At 40.2% G+C, this 27808-nt stretch overlaps 2 protein-coding genes across 11 annotated transcripts in view; both read left to right on the top strand.

The window, feature by feature from the left end:
* The window catches only part of LOC148901615 (mitogen-activated protein kinase kinase kinase kinase 4-like), a 48235-nt gene extending 34587 nt beyond the window's left edge, over positions 1 to 13648 (top strand). For 6 of the 7 annotated variants that reach the window (XM_088989497.1, XM_088989496.1, XM_088989495.1 and 3 more), the window contains 15 exons: positions 884 to 954; positions 1607 to 1671; positions 2458 to 2546; positions 2824 to 2918; positions 4559 to 4646; positions 4757 to 4906; positions 5546 to 5645; positions 5741 to 5896; positions 7216 to 7359; positions 7546 to 7680; positions 7800 to 7900; positions 8625 to 8774; positions 10200 to 10359; positions 10806 to 10945; positions 11244 to 13648. In XM_088989497.1, the coding sequence (XP_088845623.1) occupies positions 884 to 954; positions 1607 to 1671; positions 2458 to 2546; positions 2824 to 2918; positions 4559 to 4646; positions 4757 to 4906; positions 5546 to 5645; positions 5741 to 5896; positions 7216 to 7359; positions 7546 to 7680; positions 7800 to 7900; positions 8625 to 8774; positions 10200 to 10359; positions 10806 to 10945; positions 11244 to 11327 (1728 nt within the window). In that variant the 3' untranslated portion in view covers positions 11328 to 13648. The remainder of the gene's footprint in view (positions 1 to 883; positions 955 to 1606; positions 1672 to 2457; positions 2547 to 2823; positions 2919 to 4558; positions 4647 to 4756; positions 4907 to 5545; positions 5646 to 5740; positions 5897 to 7215; positions 7360 to 7545; positions 7681 to 7799; positions 7901 to 8624; positions 8775 to 10199; positions 10360 to 10805; positions 10946 to 11243) is intronic. The other variant, XM_088989498.1, reaches the window with a different exon arrangement.
* A 518-nt stretch (positions 13649 to 14166) lies between these two features.
* On the top strand, positions 14167 to 27695 carry myot (myotilin). Of its 4 annotated transcripts, none has more exons than XM_088989492.1 (11): positions 14167 to 14327; positions 17488 to 17653; positions 17764 to 18635; positions 20115 to 20268; positions 21478 to 21579; positions 22149 to 22186; positions 22620 to 22758; positions 22928 to 23135; positions 23237 to 23402; positions 23541 to 23674; positions 26688 to 27695. In XM_088989492.1, the coding sequence occupies exons 3-11, from the start codon at positions 17788 to 17790 to the stop codon at positions 26828 to 26830; spliced, it is 1932 nt and encodes a 643-aa protein (XP_088845618.1). In that variant the 5' UTR covers positions 14167 to 14327; positions 17488 to 17653; positions 17764 to 17787; the 3' UTR covers positions 26831 to 27695. The 4 variants fall into 4 exon arrangements, with proteins under 4 accessions (XP_088845618.1, XP_088845615.1, XP_088845616.1 ...); XM_088989489.1 differs by having other exon boundaries at positions 14187 to 14327; positions 17520 to 17653; XM_088989490.1 differs by having other exon boundaries at positions 14197 to 14327; positions 17439 to 17653.
* The last annotated feature ends 113 nt before the right edge of the window (positions 27696 to 27808 follow it).

The raw sequence follows: 27808 nt of genomic DNA, 5'->3' as shown, positions 1-27808 counted from the left end.
ACACTATTCACTTTCTCTCTCCAATGTTCTGTGTCATATACCGGCTGTCCGGCTAGATCCAAACAAAATGCCCCATTAGGTCTATTCACCAACAGAACGGCATTTGGATGTAATAGGACAACTAATATCAGAACAGAAACAGGAGAGCTAATAGAACTGTCGATTTGCTGTGTTAAGTTGTTGAACTGACTCAAGACCATATGACGTCAACAGACCAGTTAATAAGTCAATCTCTCCTGTTATTGCAGTGTGGCTTTGAAAAGGCACAAACAATGTCACATCACCTGAGACCGCTGAGGTTTAATGAGGCACTTGAGTTGACACACGGTTGCTGAGATTTTGACATTGTTGTGCAATAGGTCCGGAGAAAAGAGAAAATGTTTCAATAGGTCCGGGGAAAAGAGACATTTTTTCAATAGGTCCGGGAAAAGAGAAAAATTTTCAACATCCCCACTGAATTGTGTTTGCATAATCCTTTCCATGAGAAGAAATTTCATGAGTCTGCTTAAATTGATACAGCAGAAACAATTATTTGTTTTCATTTTTTTATTTTGGATATATGAACATGCTGACACTTATAGTAAAGTCTCGTTATATCGATATTCAAGGGAGTCTGAAAAAATATCGATATAACCGGGACTATCGATATATCCGACCCTGTTTGCATGTAATTTTCTCCGTGCGTGCATAGAAATAGTATCGATATAACCGGGACTATCGATATATCCGATATCGATATAACGAGACTTTACTGTATATATATATATGGAGCTTTTTTTTTTTTTTACTTGTCCTATATATTTGAGGGATTGTTTTGGTCCTCCGTAAGCCAGTATATGGGATATGGAAGGAATTAAATTTACTGATTAATGGTATTTTACAGGTCCCAGAACGAACCACCTCTAAATTCTACTGCAGAGAACTGGTGAAGGGACACAAGAGGGCCGCTTCCAGGTAGTGGGAAGATGTTTCCGTAGGTTTTCAGTGTTTCCATATTGTCGGAAATGGATTTGATTTAAATGGTCTTGGAGCGATTAAGGCAACAACATTCTTAGTAAGGGCTTACTATTTTTTAGTTAATTATTTATTTCATAAATGACAACTTTTAACTACTGTTGTCATTTATGTCACCCTTGTTTGTTTGTTTGTTTGTTTGTTTGTTTGTTTGTTTGTTTGTTTGTTTGTTTGCTTGTTTGTTTGTTTGTTTTTTCTGTGGTAACTTTTGGACATTGCAGTATTTTATGAGGAGCTTTTTTTTTAACTTGTCCTTATTCATTTGTCGGCTGTTTTTAATATCTATAATTTAGTTACCCACAACAGCAAATATAGTATGTTGTGTCAGTTTGGGTCAGAGTAAAGTCTGCTCAGTGGGTACACTGACAGTAATTTATGCAGTTGAAACATTGTTGTCAGGACAATGTTAAGGCATTGTGTTGGCACATGTCATGAACATTTTGCATTGTTGAGGTTTATTTTCATAAGATCATCTGATGTTGTTTACTTCTCAAATCTTGGTTGTTGAGGAAACAGCATATCAGCATACTTTATGTGATTGAAATTAATTTCCAGTTAACACTCTGTTTTTCTGTGTCCCCCCCCCATGTAGTGGCAGTCCTGTGCTTATGACAGAAAAAACTTCAAGGTCTGTGTCTCCCTGCAATAACAATCCAGGTAAGTTTCTGAGTTTTTTATTGTGATGGATGAAAATCAACGGAACGTGAATAAATAAATGTGGTGGTTGTTAATTAACTACCCCTTCACATTTCTGACATTCATTATTGTGTGGGTCACACTGAAAACAACAATGGTAAAAGTTTGAGGGACAACCTTAAAAGAAAAAACAGCACATGTAAATGCGCAACAGAAAATTCATTGGCCAATGTCATTCAATATTGATTCAAAATACTTCAGTGATTGGCAGTGAGGCAAACAATTTGTGTACAGTATCTATTGCTGCCTGGGAGTAACAGTAATTATTCAACACTATTGTATGTACATGTATAATTCCAATGATATCCAATGCAATTGATTCCTTCCTTTAACACATAGTAACTCTTACTTTTGAGGTTCTGACTTTTTTTTTCGGCATTTTTAATCTTGTAGTTGATACCTGCCTAACTGTAGAAGTGCACAGGATTTAACTGCAATTCAAGTTGCCTTATGCCTTGTTAAACCGCAGTTGAAAATATGTGATCTCAGTTTACCTTCAGGCCTTAGCTTGAAGCGGCACAGATTTTTAGAATGTCACAGAGATTTACTGCTCTTAATATTTATTTCACACATCTGTTGTTGCTAGAAAGACTTTTTGTAGTAGTATGAATAAATATTTGACAGTATGGACATTATTCATTCACAACAAGAAAGCCATTTTAGAACATATAAAATGTTCCCAGTAGAACTGCAGAGGTGTATTGTTTTCTGTAACAAACTGTAACAAATTAGATTCTGGTATTGTAGATCATTTCAAGCTGGAGAGTCCACATTTGCAGCAACGTCTTCAGCAGCGCAGGGGGCAACAGAACGATGTCAATGGCCGGCATTTCCAAGTAAGAAAATCTTGACTGTGCCATAAGTAAGGTTATAACCTTCTTTTATCATAGGCGTTTCAAAGTTAGAGTAAAAAGAGCTGATCGCAAAAGTACATTTAATCTTGGTGAATAAACCAGAGTCAAATAAATTACACCAAACATATTGATATTCATAAAAACGTGCACTCAGATGCATCGAAAATTATGCTATCTATGTGACTCTCAGACTTGATGATCGTGTTTTCTTTTTTCAATCAGCAGCTTACTTGCAGTATTTTAACTCATCTCTTTGTAGGGTGTCAAGACTGTTCTGGGCCCTTTCAACAAGGCCACAGAATATTCCTCCTCCAGTGATGAGTTTGGAAGTAGTGATGAAGAAGAGAGGAACAGGTGAGCTGTTTTGCATCTCTATCTGTTCATTCATAACTATAAAAAGCTTGTTTTTGATTACTCTAAATGACATGTTAATAAGAAAAACACGAATAACAAGCAAGAAATATGTAAATTTGAAAATGTAATGTCTTATTTTGCCAATCTGTTCAGTAATGCCATTGATAGATTCCACAAATTGCAGTCAATCAGCCCTTGTGCATAAAATATCAATGTCTTGACCAAATTTGATAAACTCAGGCAATAGGTTTAAAGGACAACCAACGCCTCCGAACAAGTTGTGTCCATAATTTGTAAAATCACTTCAAATGACTTCTACTGAGCGTATTTTACAAAGATTCCACCGCATATAGCTATATTTTACGTTTTAAGATTTGCGCTGAATATTCAGGAAGTCTTGTTTTCGAGTTGATGGCGATGCCTGACGTGACGTCTGGAACGCCCCTGACCGAGAAAGCGACACACAATGCATTTTGGGTACTTTGGTCTGAAAACTTTGTTTTGATCCGTGTTGATGGCGAAATGACAAGGAAAACACATAAATAACGCGATGGTGAATCGTTGTGTGTTGCACTAAGACTACTATTTGATAGTAGACAAATTGAGACAAATCAGCCCATTTCCAACGGAGCTTGGGCGCCATCTTGTGCATTTTCTGGGATGCTAGATTGGATTCCAGACGCCTCAAAATGATACGGAAGGACTTCTTTAATTGATTGCAAACATTTATGCTTTCCTCTTCAGAACTATTTGAATCATATTCATAACTGGATGAGTAACAAGAAAGGATCTTCTCCGAATCTCAAGCCATTGTTTTGATTCTAGAGCAAGGCAAGACGTCCTGGCGCGACGTCACGAACAAGAGGGCGGGACCTTCTGAAACTCGGCATCTCCGGGGTCATTTTGAAGTAGTTTTGGGACATTTTAACTCATTTTTATTGGTGTTTTGCATTTGACTAAAAATATCAGTCTGCGTGTTTTGGGTATTTTAGATGCTATAAAACGTTTTTCTGATGTCAGTTAGGAAACAAAAAAAGTGGTGTCGGTTGTCCATTAATGTTATTGTTCTGTATCAAAGACTTCCCTTGGTCGGGTTTTGTAAAAGAGAAAAAAGGAGAAGGAAAAAAAAAAATAACCGAAGAAACTGAAGAAGAAAAAAATGTGTCATTCTTTTTGGTCTTGGTCGCATTAAAAAACAACTGCTCATATCCTCAATACACTCCATTTACAAATCTTAACCCTAGAATGTCTGCCAAGGAAAAAATATATATATATATATATATATATATATATATATATATATATATATATATATATATATATATATATATATATATATATATATATATATACATGCTCTGCGATTGGCACCCAACCAGTTCAGATGTAACCTGCCGCTTACTCAAAGAAAGCTGATATTGCCTTCAGCATATCAGTACATTCATTATGTTTTATACGTGTTTCCAAAAACAAAGTTGAAGGTCACTTTCTAGATTTATGATCTGTTATTTCTTTGTTCGAGTTTGAGTTTATAATTGAACATGCACGTTTTTTATTGCTTTTCATCTTGAAAACGTACTTCTAATTCTTTCATCCATTAGAGGTTTTTTAATTTGATTCACATCTTTCGATCTCTCTAGTTGTGGCTTCCCCATTGCAAAGAGAGATAAATACTTGAAGCAAATCCCAGATGGCATTGTGCTGCAGTCTCATCAGAATTTGAACCAGGTTTTTTTCATACACACAGACACACATACATTGTGATATTATCACTCACTTATAACTTCCAGCTGTGAGGCATTATATTATACTTCATCATGTTTATATTTGTACCACAGACTTCTCAGATGACATCAGATGCTACCTACATGCTGCCAGACCTTCTGCAGAAAATATCTTCAGCAAGTCCCTCTTGCAATGCACTAAGCCAGCAACAGCAAGCACGGGAACCCACAGCACCACGGTGCGCCACAAACCGAGAGCGACCTGTGAGTATATTCAGTGTGACCAGTAACAGAACACAGAAACCTATAATCAGGACAGAATTTTAGATCAACATTTAACATGTGACATTTTTGCCATAAATGTACGTTTTGCTTTGCAAGTACATTTTAATCAAATGTGTCTGGCTTGCACATAGTTGTGAAACTCAGGTCCTGCATGTTTTCCAAGTCTCCCTGTTCCAACACACCGGATTCAAATTAACAGGTTCAATGTCAGGCCTCTTTTACAACTTTTATAACAGCACTCTTTCATGTCTGTTTGGAGAGATGAACATCTCGTGCTCTGGAAATCGTCTTATGGTCTTCAATAACACCACTTAAAAGTTTTTTTTTGATTGATCACTTTTTTTGAATAGCCATGAAAGCTAGCAATCTATCAATCAATCACTCAATCAAACCGTGTGACTGTTTTAGCAGTTGCATTAGATATATTTGTCCACAAGAGGTCGGTATTGAAACAATTATCAGCAGCTAAACAACGTCGTACAACAATACTGTAGCTTTAATTTGTCATCAAGAGTATTGTGAATTATTTGAGTGTACTATTGGTGTTTAAAAAGCCACAGGCTCATGCATCGTAGCTTTGAATAACTATAAATTTATTCTTCATTAAATTTTCCTCAGGTTTTCAGCAGTCCGGCGAGTAAAAACACCTCATCTTCCTCTTCCTTCTCCTTCATCGATCCAAGATTGATCCCTATCCCTTCGCCACCACAGAGCCCAAGTGAGTATATTGCTAAACGAATATAAAAGATGTGTATGAATTACTTTCTGTTATAATAGCAGGAGGAGCAGTGTTATAAAACATCATGTTTACAGTATGCAGTAAGCGGGAGACAATCAAGAGAGCGAACCACAGGAAGGGCTCGGTCGTAAATGTGAATCCAACCAATATTCGACCCCAAAGTGACAGTCCTGAGATCCGCAAATACAAGAAGAAATTCACCAGTGAGGTGCTCTGTGCTGGACTATGGGGTTGGTCATTTTCTGTTGCTAAAATCATGTTAAACAGTGATACAGTGCGTGGGTCAATATCACCATACCTGTCAACCTCCACGGCTCCATGCCCTTACAAACTATTTTCCCTTACAAAATACAAAATAATCGTACACCATATTTTCTTTCTCAAACGTGTTTATTTATGTACTTTAACATGTTATATTGCACATGTGTTTCTTTATATTATTCTGTACGTATTCTTAATAAATGATGAAATTACAAGTGTTCTTTAATTACTACAGTGTTCTCTATTGTATGCCACTGTTGAGGAGTCTTCCGGTTCTTTTTTAGGAGCAAAATGAAAATCCATTGATCTACATGACTTCTACGTTTTTGCCGTGGCTCTTTGTATCAAAATGTGTCTTTAAATCATAGAAACCGGAGGCAGCTACTTTCACGTCTTTTTTGCAAGCAACACAATCCGAATATTTCACACCTTTCTTCGAAGCTTGTATCAATCCCTCACATCGTCCTGACATTTGCTCCCACTCTTTGTGATGCTTGCCTCTTCCATTTAACTTACGGTGTTTTAATTCAGGTTCGGCCATTGCGTCTTGATCATTGTATCCCAAAAAATGCAATGGGAAATCCCCAGGCGGCAGACGCATGCGCACAGTAGCATCAAACCGCTCACTTTGTTTGCAACAAAAAAAAAACATACTGAGATAGAGGCTACTGCCGCGAACTCGTTTGACTTGATTGATTTGCCGTTTCGTGATAGTCGGTGTATACCGGGTGGTACCATAATTGACAAATTTGCGTTTTTCCTTACAGACTTTCTTGTACGTCGTACACGTCTTAAAGTGCATTATAAACGTACTTTGTATGGCAAAAATGTCCAGGTTGACAGGTATGATATCACTATCATGTGCCTTTTGTGTTCTGATCAGAATCTAAATAAATGAATAAATGGATGGAGGATGGATTGGGTGGGTGGGTGCGGATGGATGGATGGTGCCACCAAAATACAGTTTGCAGCCCTGTAAATCCTCTCAGAATTTTATCAATATATTTGCGAAACAGTACACAGTCCACTGTAAGCTGCCTAACTAAAAATGTCCTCCGCGTCATTATTCACTCTGTCAGCAATTGATATTTTCTTGAATTTAAAATGTAAACATTTCACAAACATGAATTTGTTACAGTGTAACATGTACTTCCCGTAATACAATGCATTTAAAATGTTAATATAATTTTGTCAAGTGAAATTATATCTTGACTCATACACAGAAAGTGACATGTCAATTTTCTACAATAGATATAAGTTGTGATTTTTGATTGTGTTTGTTTTGCAGGAGTGAATCTGTTGGTGGGGACAGAAAATGGTCTTTGGCTGCTGGACCGAAGTGGCCAGGGGAAAGTATACTCGCTCATTAGCAGAAGAAGGTTTCAGCAGATGGATGTGCTCGAAGGACTCAATGTACTCATTACTATATCAGGTACATGCACTGAAGATTTGTCAGTGGTATTTTTAAATACCACTGACAAAGTTAGTTACCATAACCACATTTACCATTGTTAGGTTCTTGTTAGTGGGCTGTAGACTAGATTTCTTTCTGTAAAGGCAACGTTTCCAGTAGTTAATCTGTGTTTAAAAAAAGGTTGCTTTTTGTCTGTGTGTCAAGGTAAAAAGAATAAGCTTCGCCTTTACTATCTTTCCTGGCTGAGAAATAAAATCCTCCGGAATGACCCAGAAGTGGAGAAGAGGCAGGGTTGGACATCTGTTGCCGATCTGGAAGGTTGTGTCCACTATAAAGTGGGTAAGGAGATTAACACTTGGGGCTTTGAGAGTTCAAGCTAAGGCAAAGGGGAAGCTGAAGGTTGCTGTTCAAGTTTATTTCTACATTTCATTTCTAAGCATGTGTGTCCCTTTGTACAGTGCGTTACGAGAAGATAAAATTCCTAGTAATCGCTTTGAAGAATGCATTAGAGGTTTACGCCTGGGCCCCCAAACCCTACCATAAGTTCATGGCCTTTAAGGTTGGTAATGTATTCGTGTTGATTTTGCTTCTTCTTCCTCATGCTTGTATGGCTTTTCTCTGGGCCTCCTCACACGTTGCATTCACGTTAAGTTAATTGATGGTTCCAAATTGGCAATAGATGATCATGTGACTATTTGTGAAGCGATATATGCCGAGCAAGGAGTCCATGGTGTTCCCATCACTTAACCAAAGCCAGTTGGGAGATGTGCCAACTCCCACTAACCTCTCACCCCCCAAATGGATCGATGGATGGATGGATGGATGGATGGATGGATGGATGGATGGATGGATGGATGGATGGATGGATGGATGGATGATTTTTCCCGGGATGGTTAACTGTCAGCTCTGGTCATCATCTGAAACATAGCAAACCCATACTTCTTCACTTCTACAAAAAGCAGGAATATATCAGAATCAGAATCAGAATACCTTTATTCGTCCCGCAATGGGGAAATTTGCAATGTAGATGGACTAAACACTGATTGAGGTCAGTCTGCAGCAAACGATCCCTTATTGGCAGACATGATCCATTTGGGCTATGAGTCCCTCACTCTCAGGAGAGTCTCGTTAGAGCTGTGTCCCATTTCGTGGCATGCACCATGGCTTGAGCTATTTTGATTCCTTGCTCAGAAAAGGCAATGGATATACCGGTACTGTGTTTTGTGTGACTTAATGCGGCCATTAATTTGGTTCATAATTGTGACATTTTCTTATCTCTTCAGTCTTTCAGGTCTCTACCACAAAAGCCACTGTCTGTTGATCTGACAGTGGAAGAAGGCCAAAGGTTAAAGGTCATCTATGGTTCCTTATCTGGTTTCCATGCAATTGATGTCGATTCTGGTACACCGTATGACCTCTACCTGCCCACACATGTAAGTGCTCTCTCCTTCCGTACAAACACTTGTGTTCCATAGCTTGTTTTCACTCGAGCTCCAGCATCGTCTTGCAAGGTATGTATGACAATAAATCTTTATGAGTCTTGCGGTGGTAAAATTCCCTTTTATCAGCATCACACAATAATAATGAGAATAATCACAATAATAATAACAAGAACAAAAGGAAAACATTTTATAAATGTCGGCCAAGGAGACTAAGAGGTACATGTATTCCAGTCTGTCTTGTGGCCCTTTTGCTAACTAACTTGTTACCCCCTGACTTTATTTCCGCATTCCTTCATGTTAGCAGACTTGTCGTATTTCACATTCTGGCCTTTTAAGCACTTTTGCATCATTACATTATTTTATACATGTACCAAATATTGTGCAGCTGATCATGATGATGATTTTTTTAGAAGTATTTGATTAATGTCTCACCCTATAAACTACCTGGCAAACATTTGTGTCTCTCGCTGACTCCCTCTCTCTTTTTCCTCTCTATGTCACTCTCGACATTTTTGAATTTCGGTTCGTCTGGCAATTTGCATACTCGGCACGGCAGCCAATCAGAAGCCTGTGTCGTGCTTCCGGACTTTCCCGAGCGTTATAAGGTCGTGCCTTTGCATATCATTTTCCAAAGTAGATGCACAGAACCTCAGCTCCAGAAGAAAGATTCAAAAAAAGCTAGCAAAATTTATGACGCTACAAAACGTAAACATACATTATCCCGTGACTGTAGTGTCCTTGAGAGTTTTGAAAGGCGCTTAGAAATTAATGTATCATTATTATTAAAAGCATTGTGGATAGAGGAGTTCACGTGGCTTGTAGAGACGACGCAACGCAAACATTGCATTGTGCAACATGACGAACAGTGTACGGACAAACGACAACTGGAGCAAAATCATCAGCAAGGGATATTTACGATAAATTAAGCAAGGGAGAATTTGTTGTAGGTAAATCCTTAACAAAAAAAGCCGAAAGGAAAAGAAGAAGAAGAATCAATAAGATTTTGGTCTATGAGACAAAGTGATATCATAATCATGGTTGCAACTTTGCTGGCTGAAAACAGCACAATTGAGGAAGCCGAATGTGTTAAAAAAGAAATAACAATCAGTAAGAATTACAACTGTGTCAGGCTGTCAAGCATCAAAGCAAGCAAAATTGGTTACAATTACCCTGCCTTTCAAAAGTAGTCGAATGGCTTTCACCATCTTATGTTATGGGAGACTTGCCTTTGTTCTCTGGCTATAACCACGATATCTGCAATTGTGAATCGCATACTCTATGTAATGCCAGTAACCGTCGACAATGTTTCATACTGTTGTAATCATATTCTGCCTTTCTATTTACGTTTTGACTATAGTCCAAATCTACAGTGCAGTTCCTAACGGTTGTGTGTGTCTGTGTGTTTCTGTTTCACAGATCCAGGGTTCCATCCATCCGCACGCCATTATTATTTTACCAAACAGTGCTGGGACGGAGGTTCTTGCTTGCTACGAAGACGAAGGCGTCTACATTGACACCTATGGCCGCATCACCAAGGATACGGTGTTGCAATGGGGAGAGATGCCTGCATCTGTCGGTGAGTTTTTTTTTCTTCTTTCCCCCTCAAGTAACGCTTTACACAATTTGTCTGTGTTTGGGTATGAATTTGCAGTAGTGTTAGAGTGAAGCGGTGTAGCATGTAAATGTATCACTTTTGATATAAGAAGGATGCTAAAATGTAAACACCGCAAAATACTCCACTTGTCAAAAACTGCTGACAGGTTCTGCGGATTGTTAAATCTTTGTTCCTAACTTTGGGTCTGCTTATTTCACCCAACATTATCTCATCGCCCGTTGTTGAGTCTGCTTTGCCTTGAAGAAATGTTGCAAAAAGCTCGCAGTAAACAAAAGAGAGACCAAAACGTACATTCAGGATTAATCTGACGATGTTAACCCGAGCCTATAGTTGTGGATGGTGAATGCAACTTCACTTTCATGCAATGCAAATGCCCTTTAATCACTGACTCCTCCATGCCTGTGCAGCTTACCTCCAGTCCAATCAGGTGATGGGATGGGGAGAGAGGGCCATTGAGCTCAGGTCTGCCAACACGGGAAACCTCGAGGGTGTTTTCATGCACAAAAGGGCGCAGAAACTTAAGTTCTTGTGTGAAAGGAATGACAAGGTATGCCTTTACTGTATTCCAACTTTCTTCAAGAATTGTTCCAATCACATACTGAGGAGCAATTAATACTATATACAGGATATACTAGTTTTCTTCACTCATTCAATGGCAGACATCTTTGAGAGGGTTAAACATTAAAAACAAGAAAACCTGTACTTGGCACGGAATTGTTTTATTCCGATGCATTTAATAAGCTAATGAAACAAACGATGAATGAAAAAGAGAAAACATGAAATGAAGCCATGATGTTGTGGTGCAGATTAATTTGAACATTGACCGGGCTTGTCTCTTGTTTTAGGTCTTCTTTGCATCAGTGCAGTCGGGTGGCAGCAGTCAGATTTACTTCATGACGTTGGGTCAGAACTCCCTTTTCAATTGGTAATAAACTGGACGTGTGGGTTCAAGATCAGCTGCTGGTGTTGCAGACCTCCATCATCTCATATTTTCACACTTGTCTACAGTTCAATCACTTCCATGAAATTAATTGGGTTACAAGTATAACACTGACATCACTTTGGAGCGGCTCTTATCAATAGCTGCCTGAAGCTTCAGTCCAAAAAATCCACAGGAGTTTCTTTTACCCCAGGTGTGCCACAAGCAATTACTCGCGGTGATAGGCGCTTTATCATCCCTTGTTTACTCTGTAGAAATTATCTGAGTGTTTCATGACACGCAGTCGCTCATAACATTCTTTAATCACATTCCAGAATGCTCGTCAGCTGTCAGAATTGCTGGAGCTATTCAAACAGCCAGATGGAGATGCTTAAATGTTCTGGCTACTGTAAAATAATTTCAAATGAAATCACCTCAGTTGAAAAAGAAACATTTTTTTTTGTTTTTCCCCACACTTTATAGTGTTCAGTGGTGAGCCTATATGCACTTTGCTGGGGAGCGTCTGGCATCCGACCAGCAGTTCCTCATTCGTTGTTTACTTTTATCTGCTTGTCGAATTTGATTTGCATCATCAAACAATTTTGTATGGCTAAGTTGTTGATCAAAAATAGATCATGACATTTCAACATTTTTCATTTACCTCCCGCTCCTTATGAAAAAGGAAATTCACATCTTTGTACTTTGTCTACATGATTTTTTTTTATTTTTTTTACTGAGCAGGCGTCACAATTACCTACCACCAAATCAATGTTGTTTAATGTTTAAAATGTACAGTGGTTGTGAAGCAATCAAAAAAAAAAACTAATGCACTCCAACAGTATTTCCAGTTTTTGAATTGTACAGTCTATGTAAACCAAATTGTATAAATTACTGTCAGTTTTATTTGAACAAGGAATACAAAGACTGCTTTCAGATTGGCGGTCTTGTTAAGCAACCAATCGGAAATACGTTCCTGTTTGACCTGTGATTTCACTCACGGAAGTTCGGTGTGCTGCAGAAGCTGACGTGTGCAAATGACCAAATATTGTATCTTGCCTGAAAAAATCTGAACTAACCAACCTTGAAAATTGCAGTCACAAGGAGAAATGAAGATTGGTCATTGCACAAAAGCTTTTTTTTTCCTTTTAGTCAACACCACATCTCCCTGCCATGCAGACCTGTAAGACTGCATCAGTTTCAATGACTTTAACTATGCACAGTTCTGGATTAAAAAGAAAAAAAGGACATTCATTAGACAGTTTTTGCACTGAATCGTTTTACTCGTGAGGACCCAGCATTCTAGTTCCATGGACCTCGCTATCAAGGGTTTCCAACGAATGTTGAAATGACTTTTCTATAATTGCCGGTTATTCTTGGGTTATTAGAAGACATGCCCATGGTGCATCGCCGCAATCAAGATGTATTAGAAACTAGAGAGCCTGTTGCACTTCCACCTCCATAGTCACCAACTGCTACTCACCTCTCCGGAGTCTACATCATCAAGTCTTTTAACTTTCTCAACATATCTCATCTCGACTAGTGCGTTTCATCCCTCCTTCCCTGTCCCTCTGTGCCCTCCTCCACTTCACTTTCATCTTCCTCAAACCTACATTCCTCCAATTTTAATTCCCAAGAGTTGTTTGCTCTCCCCTTTTCATCCATCTCCATCTCTGCTGAAGAATCCTACTGCTGCATCAATTAGCTTCTTATAGTGTCGCTGGATGCAGTCGAGTGACATGTCAAAGTGCAGACTCTTCTACTAGTGCTGACGTAATCCAGGAAAGCATGACGACTGTGTCTCATAATCCAATTAAAACAAATAAAATTTTTGTGGTCAGATCTGTAATTTTCTGCCATTTGCAATAAATTTGGAACCCCACATTTAATGCACAGATGCACAATTACAAAAGGACCACCACTATCTTAAGTGGTCATGCTCCACTATGGTTGTGAAGTAATTTGATTTCAAACATTGTATTTCATCTTCCAAGAAATATGGAAGGAAGTAGTTGTTGGTGGCAGTGCAAGGGGAGAAAAAAAATGTACCTTAAACGTGACAAAAGTGCATTTTTACACATTTTTTACACAATTTTTACACATTTTTGATATGAAGCTTTGGTCTTTTCATTGTTTCTCCATTCCAAAAGGCAATTGAGACTCAAAATTTTGTCAAAAGGAAACTTGTCACTTGATATTATATTGTGAAAGCCTTTTTTCAATGCTAAAGTTATTACTTTGGTTTCTTTTCTTTTTTTTGCACTGGATCTGTTTCATTGCTTGACTTTCATGAAATGCTAACATATGTGGCAGAAAGCAACAATAAATGTTCAATTTAACAGTGTTTTTTTTTTTTTTTTTTTTTTTTCAACAGCATACTCATTCCAGTCTTTGACCTCTGTCTTGTTTGTTGCTTGGCCAAAGATCAGAAAGCCCAAGGGGGGCAAATACTTTTGTAAGGTGCATCATAAATCATTCTGACCTTTTTTTTTAATTCCAATGTTTTGAGTCGTGATAGTGTGCATTATCATAAAGTGGACAAGCTGGACAGGATTGCAAATTACAAGTCAAACACCCTCGCACCATACACATACGCACACAAACCACCTATTTGTGTGTGCGCAAATGCCAGCTGACCTACTAGGTGGACAATGACTGGCACAATCGCAAGTACATGTAATTTGATTATATCGACTGCCTTCAGCAAATGGAAAGTTTTCAGAAGAAATCTCTCGACGTTTAGTTTGGGAGTCATTAAGTGCAGTGGGGTGGTGAGGCCACAAGATGGGGCTGTCGCTCTGACGTAGTTTGGTAAAAACTACCCAGTGTAGTTTGTGTAACTTCGCACAGTTTGCAGGTCTTTCTTGAGTTCAGTCGAGCGTGCGAGCTCGGCGTCACCTGTTTGTTGTCGCTTCTTGGCCCTCTACGTCCATTTTTATAGGGAAACGACCCGTATAGCCGCGTGTCTCAAACAAGTTCAAACAAACACCAAGATCCCAAGACGCTTTTCGAGGTAAGACATTACTAGCCCTATCTTTCATACCTACAATGCCTTTTGAAATATGGTGTTGTGAGACCCTTTTTGACGTTTGTAATGTTACGCTTCTTTAAATTAGACTACAGAAGCGGTGAAGTGGATTTTTCAAAGTGTTTGGAAGGAATGGGTTGTCATCTGCTCTGATGTGGAGAAACGTTGGCACACAGCTTGCTCAAAACTAATTGACTTCATTGAAATGATGGAACTTTATTCCCCGTGTAGTCATTTTAAACTTTCCTTACATTTCAATGTAATATAATATGTCATTATATATCTCCTTTCTATTTTTCTTGATCTAAATAGAGGTCCCCAATTGTGACTGTCCTGTCTGCGGACTACATGCCAAATGGCTCAAATTGAAGCCAAGTGCTATTTTAGAATTAATTATGAGCTCATTTGACAGCAGCAACATTTCCCTGTCTGCATGATTCCCTTTTCCATCCAAATGGTATACAGACTAAATATTTTTCTTCTGCGCTCACGTTTATTTTATCCTGTTCATTTCAAAACAAATGTAAAATATATTTTTGAGTGGTCTGACAGTATATTTCCATCTAATGAAATTGTATCGTCAGTACCATCTGAGAACGTCGGCAGAGATGCTTTGGCTATTTCCCGAGGATAATGTGTCCCATCTAAATTAATGTCTCCCGAGGTGTACTGTAACCTCATCTGTTATGTGATTTGGTAAATGCAGACATTGTGACTTGACTCCTTTCTCATTGCAGATTAACATTTGTTGACAGTATATCTTGGCACCGGTGTGACTTTTAAAGACAAATTGAGGTTAAATGGTTCAGTTTTTATAAATGTATATTAAATGGAGTGGTTGCTTCTAAAGGTTTGAATCCTTAACAACCAAAGCAATATAAAAAATAATAATGAGATCACCTCATTGGTGATAAAGTGAATTTTAGGCACAATCTGGACTGGTCGCCAGCCAATCGCAGGACACATGAGGTCAAACAACCACTCAGAGTCCGATTCACAACTAAGGACACTTCTGAATCTCAGCCTAACCGAGTGTGTGTTTCTGTCGTGTCCAAAGAAGTCCCCGGAGCAAGGACTGGAAGAACATGCTAACTCCACACAGGAACACCATAGCTCACATTCAAACTCCCAATTAAATAGGGATATACACTTGCACATGTGTGATTCGGCAATTGTAGAGTGAAAGGTGACAAGATTTAGCTGGTTTGTTTCTATTTTTTTAGGTAATTTTGACGGAAAATGCCAGAGCACAATGACAAGATTGCATTGTTCACTTTGTCGTTCTCACTCACAGAGGACGAAAAGGATAGTACATGCTTAGCCGTGTGTGTACGTGTGTATATGTGTGTCACCAGTCGTATCCCTGCACCTGCCAGCTGATGTCCAAATTCCTTGACCAATATAGCTTTGCCCACTTAATCTCGTTCTCTCTTGCGCACAGTCTGCATGGCCTCAAATCAGCCACCGTGAACACAGGAAATTGTTCAAATATATTCCCTGAAGCATTGCCTATGAATGACGCCAGAATCAATATTAACATAAACCGTTCATAATCATCATGGGGCCTTTTGATTCCTAGTTGTTTTCTTAAATCATTTAAAAAAAGTTTACCTGTAAATGGAACTTGCATTTTTAAATATTTTGTGAGTGTAAAGAGTTTGATGTTTCTCTTTATTTGTAAGTAGGTTCGATGTCAGATCTTCCAGGCAGATGATGCGCAGAGCTTGATCGTGGCGTAGAGTCGAGCAAGTCGTGCTGTGAAACTCCGTGCGATGCTGAGCAGGTCTCTGCGAGCGGTGCGTCTGACTGGGTCTGAGTCCGAGATGAGTCTGAATCTCCCTGTCCCACGACAGCTGCTTTTATACCATTGTCAAGCCTGTGATATGCGTCAGGGTGAGACGCACATCAAGGAGATCAAGGAATTGAAAGACATTAAAGCTTAAAGCTGCGGTGCGCACCGGTGACGCCACAAGTGCTTGGATACCAAGTTGTTACCAAGCCAAAATGCAAGCAAATCTAGAAAAAATGAATATACTCCACAAAATTAGATAGTTGCTTCTCAAATAAAGTCACTCATTCGCAAAACTTTATCGTGACTGCATTGCCTACGTCCTTTTAGCACAGAGACTTTTAAGTACATTACCTGTCTTGCAAAACTACTGAAAGAAATGGGTTGACCACTTTGTTAATCATTTACCAGTCAATTTAATGTAAAATATTTACTTTTCTTTTGAATATGATTAAACCTGTAAGACTGTGCTGTTGAATGTAACATGGTTGAAACCTTTGGCGTACCTCAAAACATTTAATCACACTAACAAATACCGTTTGGTGTCACGGATCATTTAGGTTCATCACTCAAATCCAATATCGACAACTGAAGATGAGAAGCCATACGTTTTGTGCTTTGGCATATGCACAAATAACAGCATTGGACACATGGTCCTGCTTGTCAATGTCATAATTCAGCAAAATATGCCGTATTTTCCGGTGTATAAAGCACACCCAAAGCCTTCATTTTCTTCAAAAGATGACCCTGCGCCTTATAAGCTGGTGCGCCTTATTTACCCACAAAAGGTGGCGCAACTACTCCATTTCACCCTGTACAAGTACAAGATGGGATCTATAAAACATAACTCCAGCCTCTACTGTAGCGCCTTATGATGTGGCGTGCCTTACATTTGGAAGACTTTTATAAATGTACAGTGTATGTTTTTCATTCATTGATGGTGTGCTTTGTAGTCTGGTGTGCTTTATATTTGGAAATAGATTGAAAATACACCATTCATTGGGGGTGCGCCTTGTACACCGGAAAATACGATAAATCAATCCGTGATCATGAAATTAGTTAATATTTGCATTGATTCGGTGTATGTGTAGGCAATCCGTCAAACAGGAGTGGTCCATCGAGGAAAAGGTTTCTTCAGCCGTCATCTGTACTTCTTTGAAGGTGTCAAACGTTTCGCTCCTTATTGCTGAAAAAATATTTTCCTCAATTGATTAGTTGTGTCACGCTCATGCTTTCCTCTGACTGTTTTCATTGAATATCCTCAAACCATCAGACAATATTTCAAACTGGCGTACTGTCTCACTCAGCTTGCACAAGGATCTGCTTTTTCAAGCATTCTCATCAATATCACTTCAGTCACAGTCAGGAGCAGTTTTCTCTGTGCTCAGAGGTCCATTGGTCACCAGAGTTCAGAGTCCATTCATCCGGCCGTCACCCTCCGTCTTCACCAGGACCTCCTGCACAAGTCAAAGAAAAACAAACGACGCCCACGCTGTTCACTGCAAGCAAGCTCAATTTCAATGTAAAACATTCTTTCCTACTCATTGAGCTAATAATGTGCTCCTCGTCTCCTACCTACTCTTGAATTGTTCCACGTTGCTTACTTGTAGTTCGTGCTGTTCTTTTTTGCAGTCTTCCCCATCAGGAGGCGACACTATGAACCTGCCCGACCTGCCGACTTTTAAACCCGATGCCTTTCCTCCCAGCGCCTTCAACTATGCACGGCCAAGACATTTTATTCAGTCGCAATCAGCCTTCCAGGCACCCAGCTATGAAAGTGTGATTGGGGAGGAGCAGGAGAGCCAGAATACTTCCCAAGAAAATCTAACGTGTTCCAAGCAGAGTTCAAGCGTCGCTGAAAGTCAAACGAAAAGGATGTCTTCACAAAGCCATTCAATGTCAAAGGCCTTATCTCAATCTCAGTCACAGTTTCAGTCACTGAGCCTGACTCAGAATAAGACGCAGTCGAATGGGCAAGGCAAATCGTCTCCATCTTCATCCAGTCTGAGCTCCCCTGTTTCTACTTCCTCTGCCCCTCCTTTTTGCTCATTTGCTGCCCCTTGTTCTACATTGCCGTCGTCCACTCCCTCACGCAGGACCATGCGCTCGACCATAACCCTCACCCCTAGCATCCCCAGCGCTAGTGGTCTTGGCAGCGCTACTCTACCGGCCAATCCGAACACCATGTCTGCTTCCGCTGCCTACCTCTGTTCTGTGTTGCCCTCACAGTCATCTTTCTCCACTTACTCAAAACCATCTCCCGGCTCCACCGTCTCTTCTGCCTCGCCATCCTGCTCACCGCTCGCCCCTTCAAGCCCTCACCCCCCCATAAAAGAAGCTTCTGCTTCCTCCATCTCTCAGCAGCCATTGACACCTCCCTCCCCTTGCCCCAGCCTCTCTCCCTCCACCACCTTGCTGCCTCAGCCCAACACAGCTAACAGTCAAAAGAGAGAGCCGCCTGCCCTGGTCTCCTTGCCCGACAATTATAAGGGGACACCAAACACGTGAGTAAACATTGGTTTCACATTCATGCTCTGTTACACCTAGCCATTAGACAATGATTGCCTCATCTGCATGCAGAATGAGACACAGCGTTTCCAAGCTAGTGGAAATTAGAGTTGATGTCGTTTCTAAAAAATATTATATACACTGATACCTCAGTTTACGAACGCTTTAGCTCATGAACTTTTTGCCTGACGAACAATAAATTCGCGAGAATATAATCTTGGCATACGAACTAGTTTTCAGCGGACGAACCAAACCACACGGTCGAACAGCCGCACGGTGGCTGGCGGACTGGTTTGCTATTATGGGACTGAAAAAGACCCCATCACAGGCAGAGTTAAACCGAAGAGGACACAAAAGAAAATTACAGTCGAGTAGAACAAGGAGATCATCGAAAAACAATAACGAGGTGTGTGTTTGCGTGACTTAGCATCCCAGTAGCAGAATGCTAAGTCGACCATCGCTACGTGTGGCTAAAGGTGTTTCTGTGTTGTCGAAGCAACAATCTCAGGCAATAGAAGAGGTTGAAGAACTTCTGTTGATTTGGATTAACGAAAAGCAGCTCGCAGGGGACCGTGTGTGAGGGTATTATCGCCGAGAAAGCATGGCAACTTCACTCGGATATCATCAAGAGGCAACTACATCAATGACCATCACAAAGGTAAATAAAACGACTTTATTATATAGTACAGTTTATTTCTTTAATTCCAATACAATAGCACATTTATTATGCATGAAATATGGTACAGTATATTTTGTGTAGTTTTAAGGCTTATTTAGGAGAAAATTATGTTTTATGGGGACCTGGGAACGGATTATTCTCATTTTTAATGGTTTCTTATGGTAAATAAATGTTTGGCAGAATAACTTTTTGCCTTACACACACTTTCTTGGAAACAATTTAGTTCATAAGCTGAGCTATCACATGTCATTGGGGGGAGGCATACCAATAAATTCAATTATTTTAAATCTTTATCCTGGCTAAGCTGTACAAAGTAGATTCTTTTTCTCTGGCAAAATTTATCTGACACACATTTGTGTTCACTGTGACTGTGTAGCTATGCAATTAGAGCAAACAAATTACACCATCAACAGTGTCATTCAATGCCATTCACAAATTTATTCGGGAATTGAAAATATGGCGTAGAGCGAATTTGTTCAGGTTTTGTTGTTTTCTTGTGTGGGTGCCAATAAAGCACTGACCATGGCCTCTGGCAATGTTTCTTCCCTTCCACAAGGGGGCAACATTTCTCTTTTTTTCCATGTCAGCCCTTTGTTTCAGCTTCAGCTGTTGTTCAAGCGCTTTATGAACCAATATGTATGTATTGCATTGTATTTTGGACAGCCGCCCTCATTTGAAACTCATATAACTCCAGGCCTATATAATTTAGGAGTTACTTGGAACCTTGATGATTGGTTTATAAAATGCAATTTCTTCTCGTACACAAACTTTTAATTACTTTTTTTTTCCTTCCTAGTCTTCCAAAGCCGCACATAGTCAAGAAATCTGTAGCTTCCCGCCCATCATCCTCTCGCTCCACAGATGAGGAAATCCAGGGTTCCAAAGATGCTCTCATCCAGGATCTGGAAAAGAAGCTGCGTTCAAAAGAAGCAAAGAGAACAAACTGCCAGGTATGTGTTGTTGTTTTTCTGAACAAAATATTTTTCGGTTTACGAACATTACATTTATGAAAATTTTACCTTGGCAGACGAACTATTTTTCGGGATACACACGGAGCTGCCACAATGAGTGTTGTGTCGTTCACGAACGAGCCCATTCTCTTAACAAGAAAATGGTGGCCACCGTGTTTGTCCTCTATTCCCCGCCCGGTTAAAGCCACGTGATTGGTCAAGAACGCAGCAGTGGGGGATCGGGTTACAGAGAGAGAGAGAGTGAGGCCGTTCTCCAAAAAACAAAATGGCATATTTGGTTAAAGCCACGTGATTCGTCAAGAACCCAGCAGTGGGTGGGGGGGGGGGGGTTAAACATTAAAGAGACACGGAGACAGTGAGAAAACACACAGACAAAAGGGAGATGACAGAGCTTGACACAAAAAAACGAGTGTGAGAATAGTGAGACAACAGATATAAAAACAGTTAAAATATATGGGATATGTTAACTGTTTTCTATCCATTGTCTCACTATTCTCACACTCACACTTTGGTTCAGGCTCCACAAATAACCCGCACAAGTCATCTGTACACTTCATGCAAAAAGCTATCAAGCCAGCTAAACAGATCACAATTGATGAAGAACGAGATACAATTATCACAGAAAAAGCACCTACAAGGAATCATTCCTCAAGATGGTGGAAGAGGAAGGCTACGTTCCTCATCAAGTGTTTAATGCTGAGGAAACCGGACACTCCATTCCATCAAGCCATTAACGACCTTCACAAAGGTAAATAAAATGACTTTATTGTACAGTACAGTGTATTTCTTTAATCATAATACTATACACACATTTATTATACATAAAATAAGGTATATTTTGTGTAGTTTTAAGGCTTAGAAAATTATGTTTTATGGGGACCTGGGAACGCATTATTCTCATTTTAATGGTTTCCTATGGGAAATTAATTTTCGGGATACACACTTTTCGCCTTACACACTCTGTCTGGGAACCAATTAAGTTTGTAAGCCAAGGTCCCACTATATATATATATATATATATATATATATATATATATATATATATATATATATATATATATATATATATATATATATATATATATATATATATATATATATATATACACACACACACACACACACACACACACACACACAATACCCACATGAAGGCAACGATTAACACAGATGGTTATTTTCGGGCAGAAACTTTCTTATGAGGAGCGCATGGCTCGACGGCTGCTGGGTCCAGACAATGCCAACTATGTGTTTGACCAAGACGCTCTTTCAGACTCACCACTTGACCAGGTGCCATCACAAACTGTTTCCACCAACTTGAACAACATAACCATGTCATGAAATAATGTTCAGTCATAAGTAAATTAAGGGCGCTAAAGAATGATTTAATGCACAGGTGTCAAAGTCAATTTTTACCGTGGGCCACATATTAGTTATGGTTTCCTCTGGAGGGGTGTTATGAATTTGGGGAAGCCATTAGAATATTTAATCCCTTCCACATATTACATATAGAGCGCACAACAAATTAATGAATAACTACTTTTCAAATCTGAAGTCAATAATAATGACTGTTATTGTGGTTTACATCCAAAAATCTGAAATTTTGGTTAGAATTTTAGCTAGCATCATGTAATTTCACAAATTTGATTTGCTTTCGTGGGCTGGATTTGGCCCCCGGGCCTTGACTTTGACAACGGTGATTTAATCACGCTGACACTGTATTGTATTGCACTTGTTGTCAGTACTTGATGACTGCAGTAGTAGCAAGTGCTTATATAGGCTACAAACCATTGATTTTTTTTAAATGAATGAACATTGATCGGTAAATGAACTTTGAGATGTTTTTTTTTCTATTACAGCCAGATTCACCAGAAGGAAAACACACTGGTGGACTATGGTAAATATGTTATCAATTGAATTGTTGGAAACTGATTCCGTAGTTAGTGGAGAAATTGCATGGAATGGAATATTGTCTTCAATTGAGGTGTGTTTGTTGAATACACAGGGTGGTACCTTGAGCTCCAAAATTGGCAATATGGAACAAAACACGTTCAAGATTGTCAATCGTTATTGTTACTTCCTTAAATGTGTTGTCAAGCTGTTAAATCTGTCAAAGAATATCAGATCTATAGAGCCAGGTGTGCTGCATAAAAATCGGTGAACTAAAACAGAACATTCTTGTGAATCCAACAATTCTCAAACAAACCAAAACCTAAACCTGATGGAGTAAGAAAAAAGGACACCACTGTGTATGTTTGTGTGTGTGTTTAGTTACCAGCAAGTGAAATCTACTCACAGGGGGTCATAAATAGTGGTTCTCTCCCTTGCAGGGGGAAGCACCACAGTGGAACAGACAAGCAGGGGAATGAGGAATCGTCTATCCAGGAGAAATGTTACCCCCCTCGCTTCATGCAAATCCCTCAAGACCTCACTGTGGAGGAGGGCCGCTTTTGTAGAATTGATTTCAAGGTGTGGCATACGAGCACCCATTAAAAGTGTCACTCTTCAGAAATGGTGGATACAAACTATGGGTGTCATTTAACGGAGCGAAGCTTCATTTATTTTATTTAATTTAATTTCAGGAACAGATGTACTGTTTTGACGTACAAGTAAAATACTCCTCACTCATCTAATTCAGGTTGGAGGACTCCCGACACCAGATGTCTGCTGGTACTTGGACGGTAAAGCATTACGTCCGGACGACTACCACAAGATGCTGGTGTGCGAGAAAGGGATGCACTCATTCATCATCGAGATTGTCACCGTGCACCATGCCGGTGTTTACGAGTGCGTGGCCAGGAACCGTGCAGGAGAAAGCAGATTTACCTTGAGGCTTAATGTCATAGGTAAAATGTCATGACATTCTCGTGTGCACTTTGAAAAGACAACTTTGTCGGTATTTGGTGTAAATCAAATCCGTTATCCACTAATTGTTTTGACTCTGTAGCCCAAGAGGCTCTTCGCCCTCCCACCTTTGTTCAAAGGATGTCAAACTTCAGAGCAGTCGAAGGCGACACAATCAGGTTAGAATGCAAGGTGGACGCCTCGCCTCCTCCTCAACTCTTCTGGAAGAAAGATAAAGACATGCTGCGCATCGATCCGGCCAGGATGAGGTTTGCTCACTCAATACCTTTTCACTAGACCTCCGCATCAAACCGGATCCAAACGGTCCCCATAATGGGGCGGTCTCAGTGTTCATGCATTCATCTATTTCCTGTTTACTACTGTCTCTTCTTGTCATGTTTTTGCAGCCTGTACCAGGACGGCTCGGGCAGGCAGTGCTTGTTGATAGACAGGGTGACAAAGTCCGATGCGGGGTGGTACACGCTCTCCGCTATCAATGAGGCTGGCATGTCCACATGCAACTCCCGGCTGGATATCAGCTGTAAGTCCGTTGAACCTTCTTCCTCTCTCAGCTTTCCGCTGTACAGGTCGTTACCAGAGATACCCCAGGGGGGCTGGTGTCATCAAACCACAAATAGGGGATGTCCTGCACTTAACGCCAGACTGCACACGATTATTCTCCAGCCTGAAAGGCATAAACCAAACGCCGCATGACACCATCAAATAGAAACCTCATTGAGAACATGAGCTGTTGCTCAGGATCGTAAAAAGGCCGCCTGTGGACCACAAGCGTAAACGTTAGGTACACCGTTTGGAAAGAGGTGGTTCACTGGAGCAAAGTACGAGGGAGCTATTAGGTTTCCGCTCGATTACATAACCCACACACCACCTGCTCGGGGTGCTGGTTGACGGCTTAGACGACAGAGAAAGTGACCTGCCTTTTGTTTTGCATCGGCTCAAGTGTCATTTGATGCAAGTTAGACGCCGTCTTGCATTGATCAAATAGAGTTGAACTCATTTTGGAATTGAATTATTTTAGCTGGTTCTCAGAAATGATCCCCCGGGAGGGGAGCACGAGAGCCCAAAAATGAACGTGTTCAAAAGCAGGTCAAAATGATCTCTGCTTTAAATGAAACTCTCCTTTGCACTCTCAATAAATTCAAGTCCGCACAACCCTTTTGTTTAGAAGAGAATAGTTGCATATCATGGCACTCCCATTTTTTTCATGGCGGAGGACTTAGTACCTGGATACTAAGCACACAGGTTTGGAAAACAAAGTTTTAAATCATGATTTTTCATACTTGAGGAGCATTATTTCCTTCATACAGAGCCATTCAGCTGGAAAACAAATGCCCAGTTATATGTCCTCTCAATTCTGAGCAACAGTCATCATGTTCCATTCAAGCATCACACGGACACCCCACTCTTTGAGCTCTCAGCATGGCAAAATGCCATATGCCGTATCTCACCAATATTATTATTATGAACAGAGTTTTTATGTAATCATACTGGTCAACCAAGATGAAGTACTGTAGTGATTGTTGTATGTATGCAACTCGTCTGTGTAAGCTCTCAGTCGTACAGGAGTGGTCCATCGATGAAAAGGTTTCTTCAGCCGTCATCTGTACTTCTTTGAATGTGTTGGACGTTTCGCTTCTCATCCAAGATGCTACTGCAGCGAACTAAAGTCTTACTGGTAGTATCGGCCCTATATATATTTCCTTAATGTCCAGACATGGCGGACACTGCTAGGATAGTTCCCTACTCTCAGGTTGGGGGGAGCAGAGGACCACGGGGCCGCAGGGAGTGGTCCTCTGCTCCCCCCAACCTGAGAGTAGGGACCTATCATAGCAGTGTCCGGCGCCGCCATGTCTGGACATTAGGGATATATATAGGGCCGATACTACCAGTAAGACTTTAGTTCACTGAAGAAGCATCTTGGATATGAAGCGAAACGTCCAACACCTTCAAAGAAGTACAGATGAAGGCTGAATAAACTTTTTCATCTATGTATACAACTGTTTGTAAGTAAATACCTCATTTGGTGTTGGTTAAAGTAAAGCTGTAGTTCTCAGCAGACCGGACGTAGACAGTATACCTTTTAATATATGAAGTATGTATTGCAAAGCTTCAATTTATAAGAAGCTGAGTGTTATGCGCAAAGAATACAGTAAATGCAGTGACGTGCGGTGAGGTTCATGGCTGGTGAGGCACTGACGTCATCACAGTCAGATTTACAAACATGAACTCCACAGAGTAGCTTATTCACCATTTTATTGGCAACAGTTTACGTGTTTTGTTTAAAATGTCATGTCAGCATTCTTTATATACTGTATACAAACTGTAGCATAGTTACCTTTACTTACAAATGAAGTCCAAGTGTCTCTGTCTCAATGGAGATCACTCCCAGTGAAGAAAGTCGTCCTTGATCCGTCCTTTTCCGACTGTATGTTTTCAGTCTTTTGTGCTGAGAATGACCGCTCTGCTGATGCTGTCATTGCTGCAACAGTGAGCACGAGCTGGAGCAACTTTGTCGCTTCAGGAATAGTTTCAATGAAATCCTTCTTGGCCAAAAAGCTGAGAAGCTGTCCAGGAGATTTACATTCATCCCTCACCGTTTGTGAGCTATACAGTCCGGTGTTGGTCTTCCTTTAATTATTATCTCCTGCTTCGATTGAAAGTCCAGTTTAGAAAATTCTTTCAATTTCGATATGTAATCCACCATGCTGAAAATAAGGCCAAGCAACACGAAAAAATGACTGGATGGTTGCACTTAACTTGCTAACTGTTTACTGTAGCTTGCTGTCACTAATTCTATTATTCTGCAGCCGAGGAGGCGCAAGAAGAATCTGTAATCACCAGCGCCCCCTGTCATGAGGCAGGAGAACTGTGTGCCTCACGTATGCACACAGTTTTGATAAAAAATAAAATAAACACGGTAGTACAGTGTTTATAATGTACAGTGACTCTACATTATATACACCAGCTAAACTGTAGAAATTTAGTTGATATACTCAAAGCTTTTGAACACTAATAGCGAAATGCAGAGGGACAGCAATGCGGTCTCACTGCATAGCAAGCCAGCACAGTTAGCATAGTGATTGCGCAATCCATGGTGAGGCTCAGCAGGCCGGTGCCTCACCGCTCATCTCTACTTAGTATTTGAACGGTAAATGTGAAAATTCAGCGATTTTGAAAAAAAATCCAAAAATGGTGAAGTTAAATGGAAAAGAACTTTAAAGTACAAATCACTAAATAAATATAATGGTTTAATTAATTTGTTCATTTGATATACAGCCTCACCTGCCTCCCCTGACTGCACGTCACTGAGTAAATGTGACAGTTGAGGCGCCTGGCCTCCGCTTCTCCATATTGTGTGGAGGGGGAAGGGTTATTTTCAGGCTCCTGGCATGACGGGAATGTTAAGTCCTTCACCAACGTCCCCACCGTTGTTGATTGCACTTGAATCCCTTTAATCACATTTTGAAATGACGAGCCACGTAAATTCTTTGTTTCAAGAATTACAATTTTAATCGTTGTAATGTCCTTGCCAGGCCGAGCAGTCCCACCCACGAAGACGGCGCCCCCTGGTTCCAAGGCATTAAACCTGCTGTCATCTCTGAGCCATGTTCCCGCTGTGACATCAGCGCCCTCCGTGCACCGCACCGCCCCCCTCTATGAGAGCGAGGAACTGTAGAAAGTCTTCCAAAATACACGCACGCCCACACCTCAGAACTGTCGAAGCACTGATGCAGTATTTTAAAATGTTTGTGTTGCTGGCCTCGGATAAAGTTTCACTCTCGTGTGTTCAGAAGTTAATCCTTGGGTCTTGATGTTGTCCATGACCACATTTACTGTTTCAGGCAAGAGGGCTAATCCATCATGGATGGAGATGGTATCTCTTAGCGAAATGGTACATTGACGTCATATACTGTAAGTGTATTAATAGTTGTGTTGTCACAGTTGCCTTGGGTGCCTCATGTGTTCTAACACACGGTTTACGTGGAAACATTTCCTCATTAGTCAACATCATGAAGCTTGGTTTGCATTGATTATATTGATGAAGAAACTGTCAGATTTGACCCCAGCCAGTTGTCAAATTTAGGCACCCGCTTTTTGAAATGTGAACATTGTATCCACTCACATACATAACTGCACTTTAAACCGTCCCACCAGTCTCATCTCCAAAATGTCATATCATTGGAAATGCAAATATTTATTGCATTTGTTAACCCACTGTCACATGGTCCACCATTCAACAGAGAGGAAAGTTTGATTTTAAAGTTGATTGCTAATATGCCATGTATATGAATGATATTTATTTTAAGATTTCAGTTACCGGTATCTGTGTTACTTCTCTTGCCTGATTTGATTATTTCGAGTATGTTTAGTCGTCATTAGAGCATAACTTAGCGCGTGGTTTACCCGAGCAACAAAATTAAGACTTTTAATGAAATGTTAAGGCGCAGGAAGGAGTGTTTTCTCTTGAAACACCATTTGTGCTGCCGGGGTTGTTCAGCACAGAAATGTATGAATGTGAAATAAAGTCAATATCAACTTTGCTTGACCTGCTGTGATGTCATGGTGGGTGGGCACCTGGGTCACTGATGATGCAAAGGCACACTCACCTGACTTGAGAGTGGGATTGGTTCCCACTCGGTGATGACGGGAAGGG

The sequence above is a fragment of the Hippocampus bargibanti genome, linkage group LG02, assembly GCF_051943395.1.
Source record: "Hippocampus bargibanti isolate YZ-2025 linkage group LG02, ASM5194339v1, whole genome shotgun sequence".
NCBI lineage: Eukaryota > Metazoa > Chordata > Actinopteri > Syngnathiformes > Syngnathidae > Hippocampus > Hippocampus bargibanti.
The sequence above is the reverse complement of the archived record's forward strand: the minus strand, read 5'-3'. Positions and strand labels throughout refer to the sequence as shown.